Source organism: Orcinus orca, chromosome 12 (genome assembly GCF_937001465.1).
Source record: "Orcinus orca chromosome 12, mOrcOrc1.1, whole genome shotgun sequence".
NCBI classification, from domain to species: domain Eukaryota; kingdom Metazoa; phylum Chordata; class Mammalia; order Artiodactyla; family Delphinidae; genus Orcinus; species Orcinus orca.
Genome location: NC_064570.1, coordinates 19,866,487 through 19,888,903, shown reverse-complemented (window position 1 = coordinate 19,888,903; position 22,417 = coordinate 19,866,487). Strand labels below are relative to the sequence as shown.

The window sequence follows — 22,417 nt, the reverse complement described above, 5'->3', positions numbered from 1 at the left end:
TTCTCAAGGCACATTTGATTCAAGGAACAGCAACCACCTCAAGGAGACTTACTGTTCCTCAAGGGTTAAAACCTCAAATCTTTAACATGTGCCATTAGATTGCTATGATTTGGCCCTACTTTTGCCGCAGCCTCATCTTGTACCACTGGTCCCCTTGAGCTTTCCAGCCGTGCTGTTCCTTCATTCCGGCCCTAGTGCCTTTGGACATGTGCCCTCTGTTTAGAATGTTCTTTCTTACCCTCCACCCACAAACTCCCTTGACGTTGCTAATCCTTATTCATTCTTTAGATCTTCCCTTAAATCTCACATCCGCTGAAAATCCTTCACTGACTCCTTCAGATGAGGTTATGTGTCCCTACTGTATTCACCTGAATCTCCTCTGCCTTCTTATCATGCTCATTAAAATTGATAATAAAAACATACTGAATTATATAATTACTTGTTTAGTGGTTTTTTTCTTTTATATAAACCTAAGCTCCATGAACAAGGGCTGTTTCTTTTTTACTGTTGTATCCCTATGTACAGTGCCTTGGACATCATAGCTACTTAATAGATGTTTGCTAAATAAATGAATAAAAATGCCCTGACCTCCTTGTAGGCAAGATTTTTTTTAAATGTAAATTAAAGATGTTATTGAAATTGTACTCTTTTCTTTGAGAACATATGTACAAAAGGAGAATGATGTACACAAGTTTTATACTGATCTAAGTTACTGATATTAAACTGGAAAAGCACGTTAGTCTCTTTTTTGATGCTTACCGTATAGAAAAGCATTTTAGAAATCCTTCTACCGATGTTATAAGTATGCATAAAGTACAAGCCTACAGATATTTTGCCAAGGCATGTGTAGTGATTTATCATTGCTGAGGAGAAAAATGCTCACACACACCATCTCTTTAAGAAGAATTGATGTTATGGTTTATTACATTTTATAATGGCCCTTTTTCTTGTTTTAGAGATACAAAAAATACCAAGTGAAAATTCTAAATATGATTCTCATATGTTCTGGTTCATAGAATGACCTTGACAACAGCAGGAGAAGGCCATTGGTATGAATTTAACTTTGCACAAGTGAAAATTACTTAGTATTAAGATTTAAAGAGAGACCAAGACATTTCATACAATTTATCGTTGATACATTTGGAAATCCTGCAAAGTATATTCATCGTAATGTGCTCCTGCTAGGATGTAACAGGACTGGAGCAGGACAAAGAGATAACAGTTTTTATTGGCATTTATAATGGCCTTCAAGTTTAGGAAGTTATCAGTGAGTCTTTTTTTTTTTTTTTTTTTTTTAGTGAGTCTTTACTTTCTCAAATGTTTACTGTTTTAGATGAATGAGTTTTATAGTTTTAAAATATCTATGTGAAGAGTACCTAGAGCTGTGTGGGTTTTGGTTTTGTTTTTTAAATTTAAGTCTATCAAGGTATTGGGATTTTTTTTCTTCTTCGTAATGACAATTTCTTCTTTTTCTCTTTTTAAATTTTAGAATTTTTTTTTCCTTGAAGAACCTTAAATATTTAGTGATTTAACTGACCTAGAAAGAGTTATATAAACTCTGTTTTTACTTTTATACAGATTTACAGAAGATTTTGAAGCAACAACACCTGTTGCAATTTAAATGAAGACATTTTCTTCACTTTTAACATTTTTGTTTCTTCACCAGAATAACAACAAGCCAGAGATAAGTGTGAAAGAGTTTGTAGACTGGATGCATCTGGAACCACAGTCCATGGTTTGGCTGCCGGTTCTACATCGAGTGGCAGCAGCTGAGACTGCAAAGCATCAGGCCAAATGCAACATCTGTAAAGAATGTCCAATTGTTGGATTCAGGTAGGCTGATTTACTACCAGTGGTGGTAGGAGGCTATTTTCTCTTCTGTTTGTATAGTTTCAGTGTATGCCCATCATTCCTTCCCACTTATACCCATTTGGGGGTTTGCCTTCTGAAGAAATGGGATGCTTATAGCACATTCAGTCCATCTGAAAATGGCATTCCCTCAAAAAGCCAATACGTGAAGCTTATTTTATTATTGTTATTTATACTGTTTTGCTCCAGAACCAGAGATCTTTCTGAGTTTCTATTTACATAGGTTACAGAAGTGTTCATGCATAATAATTGCATGACTCATTATATATATATGACCCTGATGGAATTTGGTGATTTTCTAAGACTTTGGGGTCAAACTTGGTAAGCAGGAGTTTAGCATTTAAATACTAACTGAGAAGTAATCAAATGACTTCATGTTTCTTCGGCCAAGTTTGGCGTGAAGTACATTAACCCGACTTTCACACAAGAAGCCTTTGTCAGGGAATTTTGAAACTCATTTTTTATTGATGGTATAAGTGATATTTTAAATTTTGATGTCAAAATTTTAATTTTGATGTCAAGCTAATAAACATAACTCTTTTTTCTTCTTTCATTTTGCGTTCACATTCAAACATTACAGAAAATCTTCTAACATGGATATTTGTCTTCTCATTATGTTGGAACAGATGAAAACATGTTTTAGAGACTTCAACTACAAAAATTTGCTTTTTTTCTCACTTGGGAGATGGTTTCCTTAATTTCCTTTGTGAAATTTAAGATTCTCTTTGTTCTAATTTGGAGGTAAAATACTAAATAAACAAATTCCGCATTTGTAGCCAATATAACTTTTATTTTGATGGTGATTTGGATGAATGAAATTCCTTACCACAAGTGAGTGTTTTGGACTATATAATAGGCTTTCAAGCCAATGAATTTTCCTTTCTTCTCTCTAGGTATAGAAGCCTAAAGCATTTTAACTATGATGTCTGCCAGAGTTGCTTTTTTTCGGGTCGAACAGCAAAAGGTCACAAATTACATTACCCAATGGTGGAATATTGTATACCTGTGAGTACTGAGCCAGTGTTTGTTTATTTGGTTTTGCTTTAACATATTGCTTTTGAATTAGCTAGTGTCTAAAAGTATTCAGTTTATTTAGACTTAACTTTCTTTGGAAAAAAATCCCTTTCAAGATCACTTAACCATATATTTTTTGTTGCTTTGTTTTCTTTTAAGCAAATACATTATGTTGAATTTGTTAGCACAGAACAACTATACTTTTTTCAGAAAAATTAATTTATTAAATTTTATTTACATCTGTGTTTTAATATTAAACGTAGCATTCTTGGTAGCAAACTCTTGTGGTACGTGGGCCTCTCACTGTCGTGGCCTCTCCCATTGCGGAGCACAGGCTCCGGACGCGCAGGCTCAGCGGCCATGGCTCACGGGCCCAGCCGCTCCGCGGCATGTGGGATCTTCCCGGACCGGGGCACGAACCCGCGTCCCCTGCATCGGCAGGCGGACGCTCAACCACTGCGCCACCAGGGAAGCCCCAAATCCCACTTTTTCACAAAAACAGCTTAACTCTTACTTTGTGTGTGAAATCTTCCCAAATTCTTCTAGCTTCCCCTCACCAAAACACATCATTCTGTGGCCTCTAACAGTAGCCCTTACTTTACCAGTTAGTATTTGATTCCGTGTTATCTTGTATTGTTTTCTGTGTTGGTGTTTTTGCCTCCTCAACCATCTTTTTAATTCCTTGGGACAAGGGTGACTCATACTTTTCTTACTATGCTTAGTTAATTCTGGTACATAATGTGCTCATATCTGACATTATAAATACTATTTATAGAATATTAAAGCTGGAAAGAGTCTAAGAAATTAACTCATCCTTATTTTTTTTAAAAAAGACTAAGTCTTAGAGAAGGTAAGGATTTGTTCAAAGTTAGTGGCTTGGATTTAGTGGTTTAACTCCATTTGGGGAATTTTCTGTATGTTTGCTGGAATATTATATTTGTTGAGTACCTGTTATATACCAGGCATTTTGCTGGGGACTAGAGATACAGAAAACATATAATGAAAGAGAAAAAGAGGTCTTTATGTGGACAGATTCAACAGGACTATATATATTTTTTGAAGAATAAGTAAGCTTATGGAGCAAGATAATATTTAAATTTTTTTCTTGTTACCTGTGCACTGTATGTTTGAATTCTGGGATTAACATTTATTCTAAAAATAGTTACATTTTATATTTAAGTTTCTTTTTTATTGGAATAAGAGTTTATGATCATTTAATTTCACAGTGAAAATTACCATAATTGGATCTTTTTTTTTTTTTAGTCTATATTCTCTGTTTTAAATAACCAAATTTAATTCAAATTAGAAGTGTTTTTATATGGTAGGGCATAAAGTAGATAGTTCTTTAAATTAGAGAGCGAGGGTGATGAATTTCACATATGACTTATAAGAGTTCATGCAATTGCTGACAGTGAGAGAGAGCTAGATAGGGTTAAATAAGCATGAAAAGGGAATGCTACTGGGGGGAGGCATGAGTCACCAAGAGGTGAGTAAATTGACTGCTCCATTGCCACAAGAGTGCAGCTGAGGTTGGTTGGCAAGGATTTGCAGTCCATGACTCCATCATTGCTCAATGGCTTTGAAATTAAAAGATGGTAGGTACGATTGAAGGCCACGGGCTGCATGATTCAAAGGTGTTAATGGTACTGGGATTTATTTGGGCTATCCTCATGTTGAAGAAACCAAAGGGGGTTGAGGGGCTAGAGATCAAGATGATTGGGGCAAGAATTAGGAGTAAGAGGCAGAAGGTTTGAGTTAGTGAAAGTTTTTTCCAAGTTAAAGATTTGGGATTGAAAGATGTTTTGAGTTATGATGAAGGCTGACATGTGGGCAGACCCCAGTATGTGATAGAAGTGGGACATAGGAGGTTTTGGAGATGAGATGGTGTTTAGAAGATCATCAGTTTGTCTTTAGAAGTGACAGATGATAGCGGCGTCTGGCCAAGTGCTGTCAAAGGGGAACGGATAGGCATATCGATTTTAGTAGATGTTAAAGCTGAGGCTAAGGGGGAAATAGTGTAAACCTCCTTTATTCTTGGCCTTTGATTTTACAGCCCATGATGGAGAGGATTGTAGGGAAGATGGTGTTATCATGGGAGCAACAGTACTCATCTTGTTCATAACTGCAATATGAAATTGCAGTTATGAACAACATGTAGGGGAATGTGTTCATAAGTAGACACAGAGTCATGCTAACAGCTAACAGGAAAGAAAAGTAATTAGAGGCTGTATGCATCTGCTGAGGGGCAGTGGCCCAATCCATGTAGGAAAAGTGGGGAAGTGGGGAAAGTCAATAGAGAGAATACTTACCCATTGGTAAATATAGCTACCAGGAACTGAAGCATTAGCCCAGATAAGAAGATGGTTTGAGAGTCATGTTAGCTCAGGTAGAAGGGATGAGATATTTGTAAAATTTTATTGCTAGAAAGGTCAGCAACATCAGCTACTCCCAGCATTCAAATTGTTAGGGATGGAATCATTGCAAAATTCTCTGCTTATGAACTGAGTTTGGACAGGACTAGTTTGTTCTGAGAGTTTCGTTGAGATTTTGGTGAGAAGAGAGGAGGACGGGAAAAGCTTATTAAAAGTTAACAACACTTAAAACAGATTGTATTGCATTTTTGCAGTTTTTAAACAAGTGCATGTTACTTTTTTTTTTTTTTTTTTTTTTTTTTTGCGGTACGCGAGCCTCTCACTGTTGTGGCCCCTTCCGTTGCGGAGCACAGGCTCCGGACGCGCAGGTCCAGCGGCCATGACTCACAGGCCCAGCCGCTCCGCAGCATGTGGGATCCTCCCGGACCGGGGCACGAAGCCGTGCGCCCTGCATTGGCAGGCGGACCCCCAACCACTGCGCCACCAGGGAAGCCCGCATGTTACTTTTAAAGTATCTCAGGTTCAAGTATGTTCTTGTCAATATTGGTTAATATATAGGGATATAAAACAAAATTTCAACTTCTGGGAAATTAAATGCATAAACATTCACATTATAGGGGTCCCAGAAGGAGAAGAGAGAGAGAAAGGACCCAAGAAAATATTTGAAGAGATTATAGTTGAAAACTTCCCTAACATGGGAAAGGAAATACCCACCCAAGTCCAGGAAACGCAGAGTCCCATACAGGATAAACACAAGGAGAAACACGTCAAGACACATAGTAATCAAATTGACAAAAATTAAAGACAAAGAAAAATTATTAAAAACAACAAGGGAAAAAACAACAAATATCTTACAAGGGAACTCCTATAAGGTTAACAGCTGATTTCTCAGCAGAAACTCTATAAGTCAGAAGGGAGTGGCATGATATATTTAAAGTGATGAAAGGGAAGAACCTACAACCCAGATTACTCTACCTGGCAAGGATCTCATTCAGATTCTATGGAGCAAGCAAAAGCTAAGAGAATTCAGCACCACCAAACCAGCTCTACAAATGCTAAAGGAACTTCTCTAAGTGGGAAACACAAGAGAAGAAAAGGACCTACAAAAACAAACCAAAACAATTAAGAAAATGGTCGTAGGAACATACATATTGATAACTACCTTAAATATGAATGGATTAAATGCTCCATCCGAAAGACACAGGCTTGCTGAATGGATACAAAAACAACACCCATATATATGCTGTCTACAAGAGCCCCACTTCAGACCTAGGGACACATACAGACTGAAAGTGAGGGGATGGAAAAAGATATTCCATGCAAATGGAAATCAAAAGAAAGCTGGACTAGCAATACTCATATCAGATAAAATAGACTTTAAAATAAAGAATGTTACAAGAGACAAGGAAGGACACTACATAATGATCAAGGGGTCAATTCTAGAAGGAGATATAACAATTATAAACATACGTGCACCCAACATAGGAGCACCTCAATACATAAGGCAACTGCTAACAGCTATAAAAGAGAAAATCGACAGTAACACAATAATAGTGGGAGACTTTAACACCTCACTTACACCGATGGACAGATCATCCAGACAGAAAATTAATAAGGAAACACAAACTTTAAATGACACAATAGACCAGATAGATTTAATTGATATTTATAGGACATTCCATCCTAAAACAGGAGATTACACTTTCTTCTCAAGTGCACATGGAACACTCTCCAGGATAGATCACACCTTGGGTCACAAATCAAGCCTCAGTAAATTTAAGAAAACTGAAATCATATCAAGCATCTTTTCTGACCACAACATGAGATTAGAAATCAATTACAAGGGAAAACAAGTAAAAAACATAAACACATGGAGGCTAAACAATACGTTACTAAATAACCAAGAGATCACTGAAGAAATCAAAAAGGAGATCAGAAAATACCTACAGTCAAATGACAACAGAAACACGATAATCCAAAACCTATGGGATGCAGCAAAAGCAGTTTTAGGAGGGAGGTTTATAACAATACAATCCTCCCTCAAGAAGCAAGAAAAATCTCAAACAATCTAACCTTACACCTAAAGGAACTAGAGAAAGAAGAATAAACAAAACCCATAGTAGAAGGAAAGAAATCATAAAGATCAGAGCAGAAATAAATGAAACAGAAACAAAGAAAACAATAGCAAAGAGCAATAAAACTAAAATTAAAAATGAAAAAGGAGAAGTTACAATGGATACCGCAGAAATACAAAGCATCATAAGAGACTACTACAAGCAACTCTGTGCCAAAAAAATGGACAACCTGGAAGAAATGGACGAATTCTTAGAAAGATATAACCTTCCAAGACTGAACCAGGAAGAAATAGAAAATATGAACAGACCAATCACAAGTAATGAAATTGAAACTGATTAAATATCTTCCAACAAACAAAAGTCCAGGACCAGATGGCTTCACAGTTGAATTATCAAACATTTAGAGAAGAGCTAATACCCATCCTTCTCAAACTCTTCCAAAAACTTGCAGAGGAAGGAACACTCCCAAACTCATTCTACAAGGCCACAATCACCCTGATACAAAACCAAAGATACTACAAAAAAGGAAAATTACAGACCAATATCACTGATGAATATAGATGCAAAAATCCTCAGAAAATATTAGCAAACACAATCCAACAACACATTAAAAGGATCATACACCATGATCAAGTGGGATTTAATCCAGGGATGCAAGGATTCTTGAATATATACAAGTCAATCAATGTGATACATCATATTAACAAATTAAAGAATAAAAACCATATGATCATCTCAATAGATACAGAAAAGTCTTTTGACAAAATTCAACACTGACTTATGATAAAAACTCTCCAGAAAGTGGGCATAGAGGGAACCTACCTCAACATAATAAAGGCCATATATGACAAACCACAGCAAACAACATTCTCAGTGGTGAAAAACTGAAAGCATTTCCTCTAAGATCAGGAGCACAACAAGGGTGTCCACTCTCACCACTATTATTCAACATAGTTTTGGAAGTCCTAGCCACAGCAATAAGAGAAGGAAAAGAGATAAAAGGAATACAGATTGGAAAAGAAGAAGTAAAACTCACTGTTTGTGGATGACATGATACTATACATAGATAATCCTAAAGATGCCACCAGAAAACTACTAGAGCTAATCAGTGAATTTGGTAAAGTTGCACGATACAGAATTAATGCACAGAAATCTCTTGCATTCCTCTACACTAACAACGAACGATCAGAAGGAGAAATTAAGGAAACAATCCCATTCACCATTGCAACAAAAAGAATAAAATACCTAGGAATAAACCTACCTAAGGAGGTAAAAGACCAGAAAACTGTAAGACATGGATGAAAGAAATCAAAGACGACACAAACAGATGGGGGGATATACCATGCTCTTGGATTGGAACAATCAATATTGTGAAAATGGCTATACTACCCAAAGCAATCTACAGATTCAATGCAATCCCTATCAAATTACCAAAGGCATTTTTTACAGAACTAGAACAAAAAATTTTTTAATTTGTACAGAGAAACAAAAGACCCCGAATAGCCAAAGCAATATTGAGGGAAAAAATGGAGCTGGAGGAATCAAACTCCCTGACTTCAGACTATACTACAAAGCTACAATAATCAAGACAATATGGTACTGGCACAAACACAGAAATATAGATCAATGGAACAGGATAGAAAGCCCAGAGATAAACCCACACACCTATGGTCAACGAATCTGTGACAAAGGAGGAGAGGATATATGGAGAAAAGACAGTCTCTTCGATAAGTGGTGCTGGGAAAACTGGGCAGCTACATGTAAAAGAATGAAATTAGAACACTCCCTACACCATACACAAAAGTAAACTCAAAATGTATTAAAGACCTAAATGTAAGGCCAGACACTATAAAACTCTTAGAGGAAAACATAGGAAGAACACTCTGTGACATAAATCACAGCAAGATCTTTTCTGAGCCACCTCCTAGAGTAATGGAAATAAAAACAAAAATAAACAAATGAGACCTAATGAAACTTAAAAGCTTTTGCACAGCAGAGGAAACTATAAACAAGATGAAAACACAACCCTCAGAATGGGAGAAAATATTTGCAAACGAATCAATGGACAAAGGATTAATCTCCAAAATATATAAACAACTCATGCAGCTCAATATTTAAAAAACAAACAAACCAATCAAAAAATGGGCACCTAAACAGACATTTCTGCAAAGAAGACTTACAGATGGCCAAGAGGCACCTGAAAAGCTGCTCAACATCACTAATCATTAGAGAAATACAAATCAAAACTACAATAAGGTATCACCTCACACAGGTTAGAATGGGCATCATCAGAAAATCTACAAACAACAAATCCTGGAGAGGGTGTGGAGAAAAGGGAACCCTCTTGCACTGTTGGTGGGCATGTAAATTGATACAGCCACTATGGAGAACAGTATGGAGGTTCCTTAAAAAACTAAAAATAGAATTACCGCATGACCCAGCAATCCCACTATTGGGCATATACCCTGAGAAAACCATAATTCAAAGACACATGTACCCCAATGTTCATTGCAGCACTATTTACAATAGCCAGGTCATGGAAGCAACCTAAATGCCCATCGAGAGACAAATGGATAAAGAAGACGTGGGTTGTATATGTATGTATGTATGTGTGTGTATATATATATATATATATATATATATATATATACACACACACACACACATACATACATACATACATATACCCAATGGAATATTACTCAGCCATAAAAAGGAACGAAATTAGGTCATTTGCAGAGATGTGGATGGACCTAGAGACTGTCACACAGAGTGAAGTAAGCCAGAAAGAGAAAAACAAATGTCGTACATTAAAGCATGTATGTGGAATTTAGAAAAATGGTACAGATGAACCGGTTTTTAACGCAGAAAGAGAGACACAGTTGTAGAGAACAAACATATGGACACCAATGGGGGAAAGCCGGGGCGGGGGATGGTAGGATGAATTGGGAGATTGGGATTGGTATATATCCACTAATATGTATAAAGTAGATAACGAATAAGAACGTGCTGTATAAAAAAAGAAATAAAATAGAAAAACCCCAAGATTTAATACTTTCAGTATTTTTAGAAAATGTAGAAAAATCATTTTACTACTGGAAAAATAGAAAAAGTTTTCTTTTTAAAGTTAAAAGTGAAATAACATCTTTTCTTTACAACTGTATATGGTTGGCAAGAAACAAACAAAAACAAAAAGAAAATACTAGAAATAGTTGTTTTGTCCACCCCTCTCCACTCCTGCCAGCATCAATGTATTAATAAGACTATAAACATCAAATATAGAAAATGCTGATTCATTCTTTGGAAAGCTCTCCATTGAGTTAGTGTAGTTTGTTTCTGGCAGTCTTACTTCTTCAGATGAGACTTGAGATGTTTGCCAATATACTGAAAGCGCAACCTCATTGCTCTTTCTCTGATCTCAGCATCCTAAGGTGGGTTTTCAGTTCTTGCCCACTTACATTATTTTCCCAGTAAGTTGAGTGCATTTACATTGTTGTTAGCTTTTTTTAAAATCTTTTTATTTTATTTTATTATTTTTGGCTGTATGGGGTCTTCGATGCTGCACGGGGTCTTTTTCCTCTGGTTGCGGCGAGTGGGGGCTACTCTTCATTGTGGTGCGCAGGCTTCTCATTGCGGTGGCTTCTCTTGTTGTGGAGCATGGGCTCTGGGCACGCGGGCTTTAGTAGTTGTGGCACACAGGCTCAGTAGTCGTGGCTCACGGGCTCTAGAGTGCAGGCTGAGTAGTTGTGGTGCACGGGCCTAGTTGCTCTGTGGCATGCGGGATCTTCCCGGACCAGGGCTCGAACCCGTGTCCCTGGCATTGGCAGGTGGATTCTTAACCACTGTGCCACCAGGGAAACCCTGTTGTTAGCTTTTAAGGTGACATTTGAGCAAAATCCATTTTACTTTGGATGACTCACTACTTATTCTTGACCCTTTGATGAGTCTGTTAATGCTAATTTTTTAGTTTCATGTTTTTCCATTAGAACTGGTAAGACTCTGAGCTTATCTTACTAATTTCATCCTACCTATAGAATTCAGTGTGTCTGAATTTCAACTTGTTGAAATCTAGGAAACTTAAAGCAAAACTGAGAGGTTGTTTTGCAATTTTTAAAAAACTATTGGAACGTCTTTAAGATAAGCCCTGTGATAATGAAATGTTCTCTTTAGAAGTATGCATCTATCATTTGGGACTATTGACTTCTATATGTAAGACGTAATTCCTGCTAATGAGGGTATTGTTCAACAGTGATTTTTGTATTTGTGCATGATACAAATAATAATTATTCTGCTCATGTGCCAAAGACTGTGTTGTTTCTTATGTAATCTTGGTTTTCCTCCTTGTTCTTCCTTGTTTTCCTCTGTCTATAATTTATGCATATTTGTAGTTAAGTTAAAACTCTAATGTTGGGAGTATTTGTTAAGGAATTAGGTAATAGTGCCATCCCAAGTCATGAATTGACCAAAGAAATTTTGAGGAGATTTAAAATGAATATGGTTTTGGTTTTTTATTTGTAGTCCTCTAACTCTAAATTTTGCTCTATATGAAGTCTGTATTTGTTCCCAATCAAGGAGTAAAACAGAGGAAAATTTAAAATACCCCCAGCTTTGGTTGGCAAAATAGAACTCAAGAGTGAAAAATCATCTCATACCAGCTTACACAGGATTTTTTGGGATTTGGGTAGAGAGTTACATGGACAGACTTACGCCAGGCTACATTTTATAATTCAGCAACACTTTTTAAATGATTGATTTGTACTAAGTTGGTGGGGAGCCAGTCAAGAACTAACTACTTAGCATTATCCAGATAAGTTTTCTTTATTATCTCACTGCTTCTTAATAGCAGCATAACAGAGGAAAGTATATTTTAAAGTATTCACATACCCACTTGTCTGTGTAGGTTCAGTTTTTAAATGTTTTTCACAGTGAGTCACCTTCATTAGATTTCCAAAAATGACAATTTGAAGGACAGTCCTCATTTGGATGTGAGAGTTCTTATGTGCTTGTTAAAAATGAGTCCAGAAGGATTTGGGGGAGATGGTGGTAGCAGTGGCTTCAGAGTTTTCAGTCTCTTTTGCCTTTGCCATTTTCTTCCCATTTGTAAAGTAGTTACATAAAAAGAGACAGAGATCTAGACAGCAAAACCAAACCTCTGGATAATATTCACAACAAAACTAGGTAATGGGATATCCCCCAAATAAATCTAGATGGTAACAAACCACCACCAGTCACAAAATTTGCTACATATTGTTGGGGAGGAAAAAATTTACCTCTACCCATCTAGGTTCTTCTGACTGGTCTAATAATTAAATTGACGTGAGACAGACTAACAAGAGAAAAATCAAAGTTTAATTTTGTGCATATGAGAGACTCAAAGAAGTGACTAAAGCAGGCAGTTTTGTACCTTTTAGGCAAAAAAACCCAATAACTTTGTGAAGAACCGACAAGACAAAGAAACTTAGGCTTGGCTACCAATTACGGAAGAATCCCACAGGTTTGGGACCTGTGGTTCCCACAGGTTTCTCAGCCTTGAATTCCCTATTTCTAGCCATAAGGATGTTTCTCTGTGTCGTAGCGCAGGGAGGGTACCTTTTACGTGGGAGATTATTTCCTGCTTTCAGGGGGACAAAGCGTAGGGTCAGACTGTTCTTGCCCTGGCTGTTTCTCAATTAATTTAAACTAATCAATACGCCCCCTTTGGCATATTTTGGGGTAACAGAACATAGGAAAGAGTTAGAAATAAAAGAAAAATAATTTCAGAAATTAAGACTAATTAATTTTAGTCTTAATAAACAGAGCAGATAAATACCCTAAAAGAAATAGAAGGTGAATAAGAGGCAAACCTTAAAACTTAAAAAGAAGTGAAGAAAGCAATATAAGGGATTCAAGAGAAAATGACAAATACTGAAGACAGGCCAAAGAAAAAGGACTGGAAGTATGGATAATATGAGTCCCTGAAGAAGAAACCCAAGATAAGGTAGAACAAATACTAAAAATAAAAATTAAAGGGATTTCCCTGGCGGTCCAGTGGCTAAGACTCCATGCTTCCACTGCAGGGGGCATGGGTTTGATCTCTGATTGGGGAACTAAGATCCTGCATGCCTCATGGGGGGGCCAAAGATAAAAAATAAAACAATAAAATAAAATTTAAAAAGAAGGAAAACTAATCAATTCTACTTCCAAAAAAATCTTTTTGAAGAAAATCTTTCCTCCCTCAAAAAAAAAAAAAAAACCAGAAGAACAAGAAAAAGTGAATCTGTATACTGAAAGAGTATATTATGCCTGAGAACACTAACTCAGAATGATCAGCACTATGACATATTCTGGTAAAATTAATGGACTTTAAAATTTAAAAAAATCCTTTGGTCATTTAAACAAAAGGAAAAAATGACTTAAAAAGGAAAGAAAATTAAATAACCATCAGACTTTTCAACTGCAATACTTTATACCAAAAGAAAATGGAGGAACATACTTAAGAAACTCAAGGGAAAAATATATGAGCTAAGGATTTCATGTCCAGAAAAACCAACTTTCTAGTAACTAGCAAAGGACACAGGAAATGCATCATCAACATGTAAGAGCTCAGGTAATATTGGTCCTATGAGCACTTCTTGGGGAATTTGTTAGAGACCAAAGTAACTAGAGACATAACATCCAACGGACTGATGTTGGAGATGTTGGAGGACTGACTGACGGAGAGCATAACATCCTACGGACTGATGTTGGAGATGTTGGAGGACTGACTGACGGAGAGCATTAACTATATTGTTACCAGTAGAACTTAAACTAAATGGGACAACAAGGAAGAGGCTCCTACTGGCCAAAGATGGGACAGTTTGAGCTTCAATAATGATAATATAGTTGACCCTTGAACGCAACAACCTCCTGGAGAGTGGAAAATCCACGTAACCTTTACAGTGGGCCCTCCACATCCACGGTTTGTGTAGTGCTATAGTACATATTTAGTGAAAACAATCTGTGTATGAGTGGACCCGCGTCATTCAAACCCGTGTTGTTCAAGGGTCAACAGTAATTGCAATAGATCAAAACTCATCAAATGTTAATGTATGAATTCATAATGATATTTTAAAATAATTTAAAATTGGTCTTCTTTGGAAGATGGTAGGAAACCAATTCATTACAGGGAAAATTGGTCAATAAAAGTGAAAAATCAAACATGTAATCCTGCCTTTCCTGAATCAACTTTACTATTGAGTGACTAAATGGATGAGGGGGATGTCCTTAAAAATTTTTTTCAACTAAAAATGAATGGTAGAATTAGAATATCACCATTTTAAAGCCCTCATTGGATGGATATAGGCATTTAGCATGAAAGCTACTAGGATTATGTAAGAGAGATGACCACACATCATGTGTCTCCTATAATCCTACCAAACACCACTGATAATCTTGCCAGAAGAGCAAACGTGAGTCTCACTGAGTCTCATGCATTCTCTGGATCCAGCTGCCAATTTGCAGGATATCCAAAGGAACATGCTAAACTGCACCAAAAATATGCAACCAGCAAAATTCTACTCTTGAAAACTTCACAGGTTGAATTGCCTGAGTTTCCAACAGAAAAATTGTAATGAAATGGCAAGTATGAAGAAGAAATCTGGTAGACTAAAAGTGACTTAAAATATATCAGATTTTTAAAAATGAGCTAGACTAAACTATACTATCTAGAGACAAACATTGGAGTGATGAAACTATTTTTAAAACACAAGGAAGTTATTGTAAAAATGAGGATGCTGGTTTTAGAGAGGTGGGAAGCAGTTATGACTGGAATGAGGCTTCTCAAATGTCCAACAAAGTTCAATTTCCTGGGCTTCCCTGGTGGTACAGTGGTTGGGAGTCTGCCTGCCAATGCAGGGGACATGGGTTCGTGCCCCGGTCCGGGAAGATCCCACATGCCGCAGAGTGGCTGGACCCATGAGCCATGGCCGCTGAGCCTGCGTGTCCGGAGCCTGTGCTCCGCAACGGGAGAGGCCACAGCAGTGAGAGGCCCGCGTACCACAAAAAAAAAAGTTCAATTTCCTGACTGGATGGTATTCACCATATAATTTATTTTATTAAACCAGGTGCCTGTTGTATATAGTTTTATATATCTGTGTTTTATTTTGCAATAAAAAGGATTAAAAAATAAAACAGTCCAATTACAACCATTTGAAGAGTGGTTATCTCTGGGTGACAGAAGAGCTGGCAATTTTAATTTTTCTCCTCTTTCTCTTCCATGTGTATTTTTTTTCTAATTGTACTTGCACTGAACATTTCTTATATATGCAATTTGAAAGTTATAAGATGACATTTCAATATAAATTTTGTAAAACTCAGCCACAGGGTATCTTAGTAGTACTTTATTTAAAATAAAGGCAAAATTCAGACTATAATAATAGTTTAGTCAATGGCTATGGCTTCTTTTTCTTACAAAACTTAAGACTGTTCCATTTTTCATGGAGAGGTATATAGCTCTGATATGGTGAAAAGACCCAGGTTTGCAAGAGCAGCTCTTGCCTTACTGACCTTGTCAATCTGAATCCCTGAAAGCCTTAGTGTCAGTTTCCTTTTGGGTCAAAATAGTGATGGTACTCTCACTGCCCTTGATAGTAAAAAAAAAAAGATTGAAGGAAAGCTATTTATAAGGTGAGACTTCTGTGCTAATATATTACCCTCGTTACATCTAATGAGATCTACAAAGTCTTTTGTTCTTTTTATTTCTTTTCTTACAGCAATAAGTGAAAACCTAGTCTTTTGAGAAATGCATGGATAACTTAACATGCTGGATAATTTTTGTAGTAATGAATGATCCTTTCGATTTCATCTTCATATCATAATATCAATAGTTGTTTGCTTTAAAAAGAAAAAGAATAACTCTGTCTCCATACTAGCATGGAGACAGAGTTGAGTTTGATGATATTCATTATGCTAGGTGGGTGGTCCTCTGTTTAGCTTTTTACCAAACTGTTGCTCTAGCACCTTCAAACAGAGAAATATTAGGTACTGTTATTAGATAGGAAATTAGATCAAATATGTACAAATATATTTAAGCCTTTTATTTTGGCCACGCCACGCGGCATGCAGGATCTTAGTTCCCTGACCAGGGATTGAACCTGCACCTCCAACATTGGAGGTGCAGTGTCCTCACCGCTGGACTGCCAGGGAATACCCTATTTTAACCTTTTTTGGTGAGAAAATAGGCATAATTCACTTTCTTGGCTCTATCCCAGCTAAAGAATCACATTCCTGTGGGATGAATTACTTTTCACTTTTCCTTTTAATATTGCATAAAGTTTATGGCATTAGTGAATTTAGTGCCCTTAGATTACAACTGCTGGTGGTAGTTTTTTTTCCTCATTAGCACTGTATATGAGAATGCACTCATTTTTTCTAAATATCAAATTTGAGCATTATCTGAAACCCCTGCTATAACTTTTTGGGAGGCAGGTAGGTGTTTTTTGTTTGTTTTTTGTTGGTCGGTTGGTTTTGCTTTGTTCTTCCATGTCCTGAATGTATTTAGCTAAAGAATGTGTGATGCAGAATTGGACTTGTACTTTTAATGATGTGTCATTTTTTTCCCAAGCAAGAGTTCACATTGAAACCAAAATAGAGATAAGCTAGAAGAACATTATACTAAGTAAAAGAAGCCAGTCACAAAAGACCACATGTTATTTGATTCCATTTATAAGAAATGTCCAGAATGGACAAATCCACAGAAACAGAAAGTAGATTAGTGGTTGCCAGAGGCTGAGGGGAGGAGATGGGGGTGGGGAGAGGGGTGGGAATGATTGCTAATCGGTACAGGCTTTCTTTCTTTTTGAGGTGATGATGATGTTCTAGAATTAGATTCTGGTGATGGTTGCACAACGCCATGAATATACTAAAGGCCACTGTATTGTACGCTGTCCTGGCTGAGGCAGACTGGGGAAGTGGCCCGGTGCCTTGCCCACCTGGCCTTTTCTCCCACCCACCCCACTCAGGGCTGCCTGACTTAAAGACCTGGATATGGCTTGAAAATCACTGGCCAGAGCAATAAAAACCTTCTTATTGCCAGATGGAAATGGACCAAGTAAAAGCTGGAGGCCGTTACTTCTTTATCTCCTTGTATATTAACAGTGTGTTAAGGACAGACATAGAAATAAATTGGGTCATAAATGCTTATTATTGCATGGGGCCTTCTTTTTGTATTTCTATCATGGAAAGCTTCTTCCTTTTTTTGTCTCTTTACCAAAACATTCAGGATAAACATATGTATAAACTTAATGATCTGTGGTTGTGATACCCATTGCTAAAAGCCCAAATGTCCTTTATAGTAGTGATATATCCTTTTGGCTTTATTCTCTGTAGCAGGCATTGTGTCTCTAAATATTGCCTTCTTTACTCCCAACTGTGTTCTGCTTCTTTCTCCTGTTCTGCCTGGTTAGATTTTAATACCCCCAAACCATCCTCTTTTTTTTTTTTTTTTTTTTTTTTTGCGGTACGCGGGCCTCTCCCCGTTGTGGCCTCTCCCGTTGCGGAGCACAGGCTCCGGACGCGCAGGCTCAGCGGCCATGGCTCACGGGCCCAGCCGCTCCGCGGCATGTGGGATCTTCCCGGACCGGGGCACGAACCCGCGTTCCCTGCATCGGCAGGCGGACTCTCAACCACTGCGCCACCAGGGGAGCCCCTAAACCATCCTCTTATAGCAACCCTTTTTCCTCTACAGAGTGCCTTGGATTTTTTTTTTCCCCCGTTAATAGCTCATTTTCTACACTTTATATTTGGGAGGGTCTGTATCTATATAACTGCAGGCATTATATAGTTTTTTTCTTTGTTATTCAGGAAAAGATTTGACATTGTGGGTCTGATAGCAAGGCCTACTGATAATGTGGGCTTTGCTTGCTATACATATCCTTTTAAATAAAGCAAAGATTGATGTATAAATAGCTTGGGCTGATTTATGTTTTCTCTCTGCTCTGCAAGCTTAGAGAATCAAAAGTTTCCTTAACTGTTTACTAGAAGAAGACATATTTAGGTGGAATGGGAGCAAATAGAAAGTAACAAAACCACATAAGCGTTGACTCAATTCAGTTGTTTTAAAAAATAATTACATTTTGTTAAACTTCTGTTTGCGAAACAAGTTTGCATGAGTCTTGGGCATGCTTGTCATGAGGGAAAAGACAGACTGGGGAGGGTGCAAGGCCTGGAGGGAAGCAGGTGGCAGGTAAGTCAATATATTTAGTACTCAGTTTGTTATCATAGAAAAGTCCTCTGGTTTCGCTTTGTAAAGAGGTTGGCGTGAGGTCTGTCTAGCTGTAGAAGGGATAGCCAGCTAGGAGTCAGATGACCAAGGTTTCAGTTCAGTTCTGCACACATCCATATTTTAAATACACTTTCAGAAGGACTAAAGTTGATGTCTGTTTAACATATTCCAAAAAAAACTAGAATTGATGATACAGAGTAGAAAACTGGGGCTCAGAGAACAGTTCATTGAGTGGATGAGGGCTTGGGAGTTGGGGTAGATTTCAGCCCACCTCACCCTAAATGATTAGTAACTAGTCATCTTGAAATGCTTCTTTAAAAAGTCACATTTTATATGGCCATTAGTAATTTAGTCCATGTCGAATAATTATATATTTGTATGGTTGGAAAAGAACAAGAATCTGACTATTTCTTGCAATACAGAGAACCAGTGTGGCCCTGCACTTTCTCTCTTGTGTATTTCTCTTTTCTAGATTACAATGTATGTTGACTTGTACAGGCTGTATATATAGCTCAGCCTGATTTATTCACCTTAGTTAAAACCATATAATATCCAGAATACTTCATCATCACCAAATGTTTAGTAACATATTGCAGCTTTTTTAGTGAAAGGAATCAACCAGTAAGATTGCCAAAACTAATTTTACTTTTAGGCCCGATTTTTAACATATTGGGGAAATTATCTACTTATGGTTTATGCTCAACAGAAAATTTAAAATTGTAAACTAATTGCTGGATATATTTAATGATGAGTCCTGAGTGCCATGTGTTATGCCCTTGTGCGCTATTCCAAAAATACATAAAGCTACTGAAACTGTGGTCATGTAATTGCGTCAGTTTACATCTACTCTAATTTGATTGTAGATAGTTGTCTCCTTCCTTCCATTTAATGAGAAAAGTGTAATTTTTTCAACCTCATAGACAACATCTGGGGAAGATGTACGGGACTTCACAAAGGTGCTGAAGAATAAGTTCAGATCAAAGAAATACTTTGCCAAACATCCTCGGCTTGGCTACCTGCCTGTCCAGACAGTTCTTGAAGGTGACAACTTAGAGACGTAAGTTTAATTTTACTAGTAAAACTTGTATTTGTATATGCTCTTATATCTGCTACTTTTATGTTAGTGACAAAAGAGAAATCTGATACCCAAAAAGAATTTGTGTTTTGGTAAAATGTTTCATTTTAAAAGAGGTAAAATGAACTTGGAATCAGTCTTCACAACATGAATTTTGACTGTTTGCTTTTGATGATACAGCAAAACTTCCAGGTTTAATTTTGCCTGTGTTCCTAAACATGAAATAGACAAAATTTCTTAAAAGTGTATAATTTGAGTTTACAAACATAAATGAAACAAAGCTTCAAGTAACAAAATTACGTTGGGATTATAAAGCAGAGAATAGCAATTTATAGCCTGAAATGAAAAGAAAAAGAAATTTTAAAGTGAGCCAGAAGAAATGCAAGAGCAAATTTTAAATTACTAAACAATTATACATCAAGATCAAAATAAATATGATTTTAAATCTTTGAATCACTTTTTAAAAATATCAGCATAAATATGCCTGCCAAGGCAATTTTCTTGTGCTTGAATCTTGGGGGGAATTAACTTTTATTGCTAATCATAGCAGAGTGCCTAGTCGTAAAGAATAGTGAAGTTCTAGTTACAGAAATATGCCCTCTCAAATAACTACAGAAGAGAAGCTCCGAAGTGTGAAGTATGGAGTTTCCTACATTATATAGTAGAGAAAATTGTAATAAGAAGTATAAAAATGTGTTGACATTTAACCTTCAAAACTCATAATTCATTTTATTGTGTATATGAGAGATAATCAGAGAATAGTAATCGTCCAGTGTATTATGACAGTCCATGTCTCAAAGATGTCAAAATAGAGGGATAGACTATTTAGTCCAATTTTTTTTTCCATATAAAACCCTATAGACCAGGGGCTTTGCTACATTTATGTGCAGTTTTTTTTTTTTAGTTTGTTGAACTGCTAAGAAGTAGAAGAAAGACCACAACCAAAGCATAGTAGGTATTTTTATCCCTCTATAGGTAACATTATGGGTGTGCAGCAGAAAGAAATACAAAGCAGCTGTGTATGTAGATAAAAATACCACATACTCATTTAAAGCATACCAAGAAATTCAAACTTTTTGATAACCTTGCTTGATTTCAGATTCTGTACAATTAGGATATATGCCGCCCAGTCATTTTTTCCACAGTACATTTTAGAAGAAATTTTATTGAAACAATTTCAATTTAAAGGACACTACTCAAATACTTAAAATCCGGGGCTTCCCTGGTGGCGCAGTGGTTGAGACTCCGCCTGCCGATGCAGGGGACGCGGGTTCGTGCCTTGGTCTGGGAAGATCCCACGTGCCGCGGAGCGGCTGGGCCCGTGAGCCATGGCCGCTGAGCCTGCGCGTCCGGAGCCTGTGCTCCGCAACGGGAGAGGCCACAGCAGTGAGAGGCCCGCGTACAGCAAAAAAAAAATACTTAAAATCCATAAGGAAAGGTATATTTTTGGTCCTCTGTTTTGTGGGTAGATTTTTTTCTTTTTTTTTCAGAAGTGTATGATAATACATTCTTATTTTTTTAGTATCCAATATATAGCTTAACTATGCTGAACACCTTCTAATAAAGACAAAATTTTACTTATCTTGGTATCAGATCTAAATAACCTTTGGAGTAGTTGCCTGAAGCATAGAATTATCACACAGTGCTTTTATTTATAGGATACTTTGATAGGTTTGAAATAGTGATGTGCCTTTCACTCTTTGGATAAACCATTTGGGACCATTTATGTCCCAGATATCTGCATCCTTCATATGAATCATACAGATAGATAGATCTTTTAAACTCCTTTTAAGCAATTTTGATAATTTGCCTTTCACTGTCAAAGTAATCACTGACATCAATCATTCTATTCTGGGTGACTCAGTGAAAGTAAAAAAGAACAGAAAAGTGTGCCAAATAATTTTGTGCTATGATTTTTGGCTGTAACTCTGAAGATGCTTCATTTTAGCTAACATAAATTTACCAGCATTGTCAGTGAGAGGAAAACAAGAGAAAGAAAAGGAGTGTAAGATTAAGTCAGATGTCACAAGATCGTTTTTGAAAAAGATTTATGAGCTACTGGATACATTGGGCAGGTTTTCTTCTTTTTTCACTCCTAGGATGCCTTCTTGGAGTCAGTATAGTTCATTTTTCTACTGAGCCCTTTCCAGTACAGGGCCACTTAATCTTCTGGTGTAACAATTTACATGAGTGGGTAGTAAAAAATTTGATTTCATTTATTCTCCTATTTGTGGGAAGAGAACATTGGAGAAAAACCAGCAAAGTGGTAAATGTGTTGAAGTTATATATGAAGCTGATTAGAATTTTCTTTTGCTGCTTTCTCTTTCATCTCTGCAAAATGTAAGGTCTATCCCCTATCCAGTAATTATACATGCGTGCGTGGAGGGGATTTATGGGAAAATTAGTAAAAGAAGGTAAACAAATCCATGATTAGGCTTATTCGATTAATTTTATAACTATGCAAGATTTTTTTTTCAAAAAATAAATCAAAATAAATGAGTAGAGCTTGATGAAAGAGTTACCGTTGAAAATAAACCTGAGAAACAGGCTCAAAGAGTGACAAAGAAATTTGAGAATTGAGTGAGATTTACTGGCCAAAAAGGTTTCCCTGAAGATTAAAAGGAGTAAAATAGACACCTCTCCCTGGTATTGGTTAAGGTGGAGTAGATGAGTTTCATGTTTTTTTAAGTTCTTACTGTAGCAAGAACCAATTCATAGTAAGTAGAATTATGGTTGTGGGGGCATTGCACTGGCAGGAAGTGACAGCTAACCT

At 36.8% G+C, this 22,417-nt stretch overlaps 1 protein-coding gene and 1 long non-coding RNA gene across 12 annotated transcripts in view; one reads left to right on the top strand and one right to left on the bottom strand.

The window, feature by feature from the left end:
• The window catches only part of UTRN (utrophin), a 1,623,662-nt gene that overhangs the window by 441,156 nt on the left and 1,160,089 nt on the right, over window positions 1-22,417 (top strand). For all 11 annotated transcript variants that reach the window (XR_007470554.1, XM_049695369.1, XM_049695368.1 and 8 more), the window contains 3 exons: window positions 1,667-1,833; window positions 2,763-2,874; window positions 19,490-19,626. Coding sequence is in view for 10 of the 11 variants with exons in the window: in XM_049695369.1 (XP_049551326.1) it covers window positions 1,667-1,833; window positions 2,763-2,874; window positions 19,490-19,626 (416 nt within the window). In the remaining variant the exon portion in view is untranslated. The remainder of the gene's footprint in view (window positions 1-1,666; window positions 1,834-2,762; window positions 2,875-19,489; window positions 19,627-22,417) is intronic.
• The window catches only part of LOC125960666 (uncharacterized), a 125,211-nt gene that overhangs the window by 53,388 nt on the left and 49,406 nt on the right, over window positions 1-22,417 (bottom strand). The gene's annotated exons all lie outside the window — the stretch shown is intronic.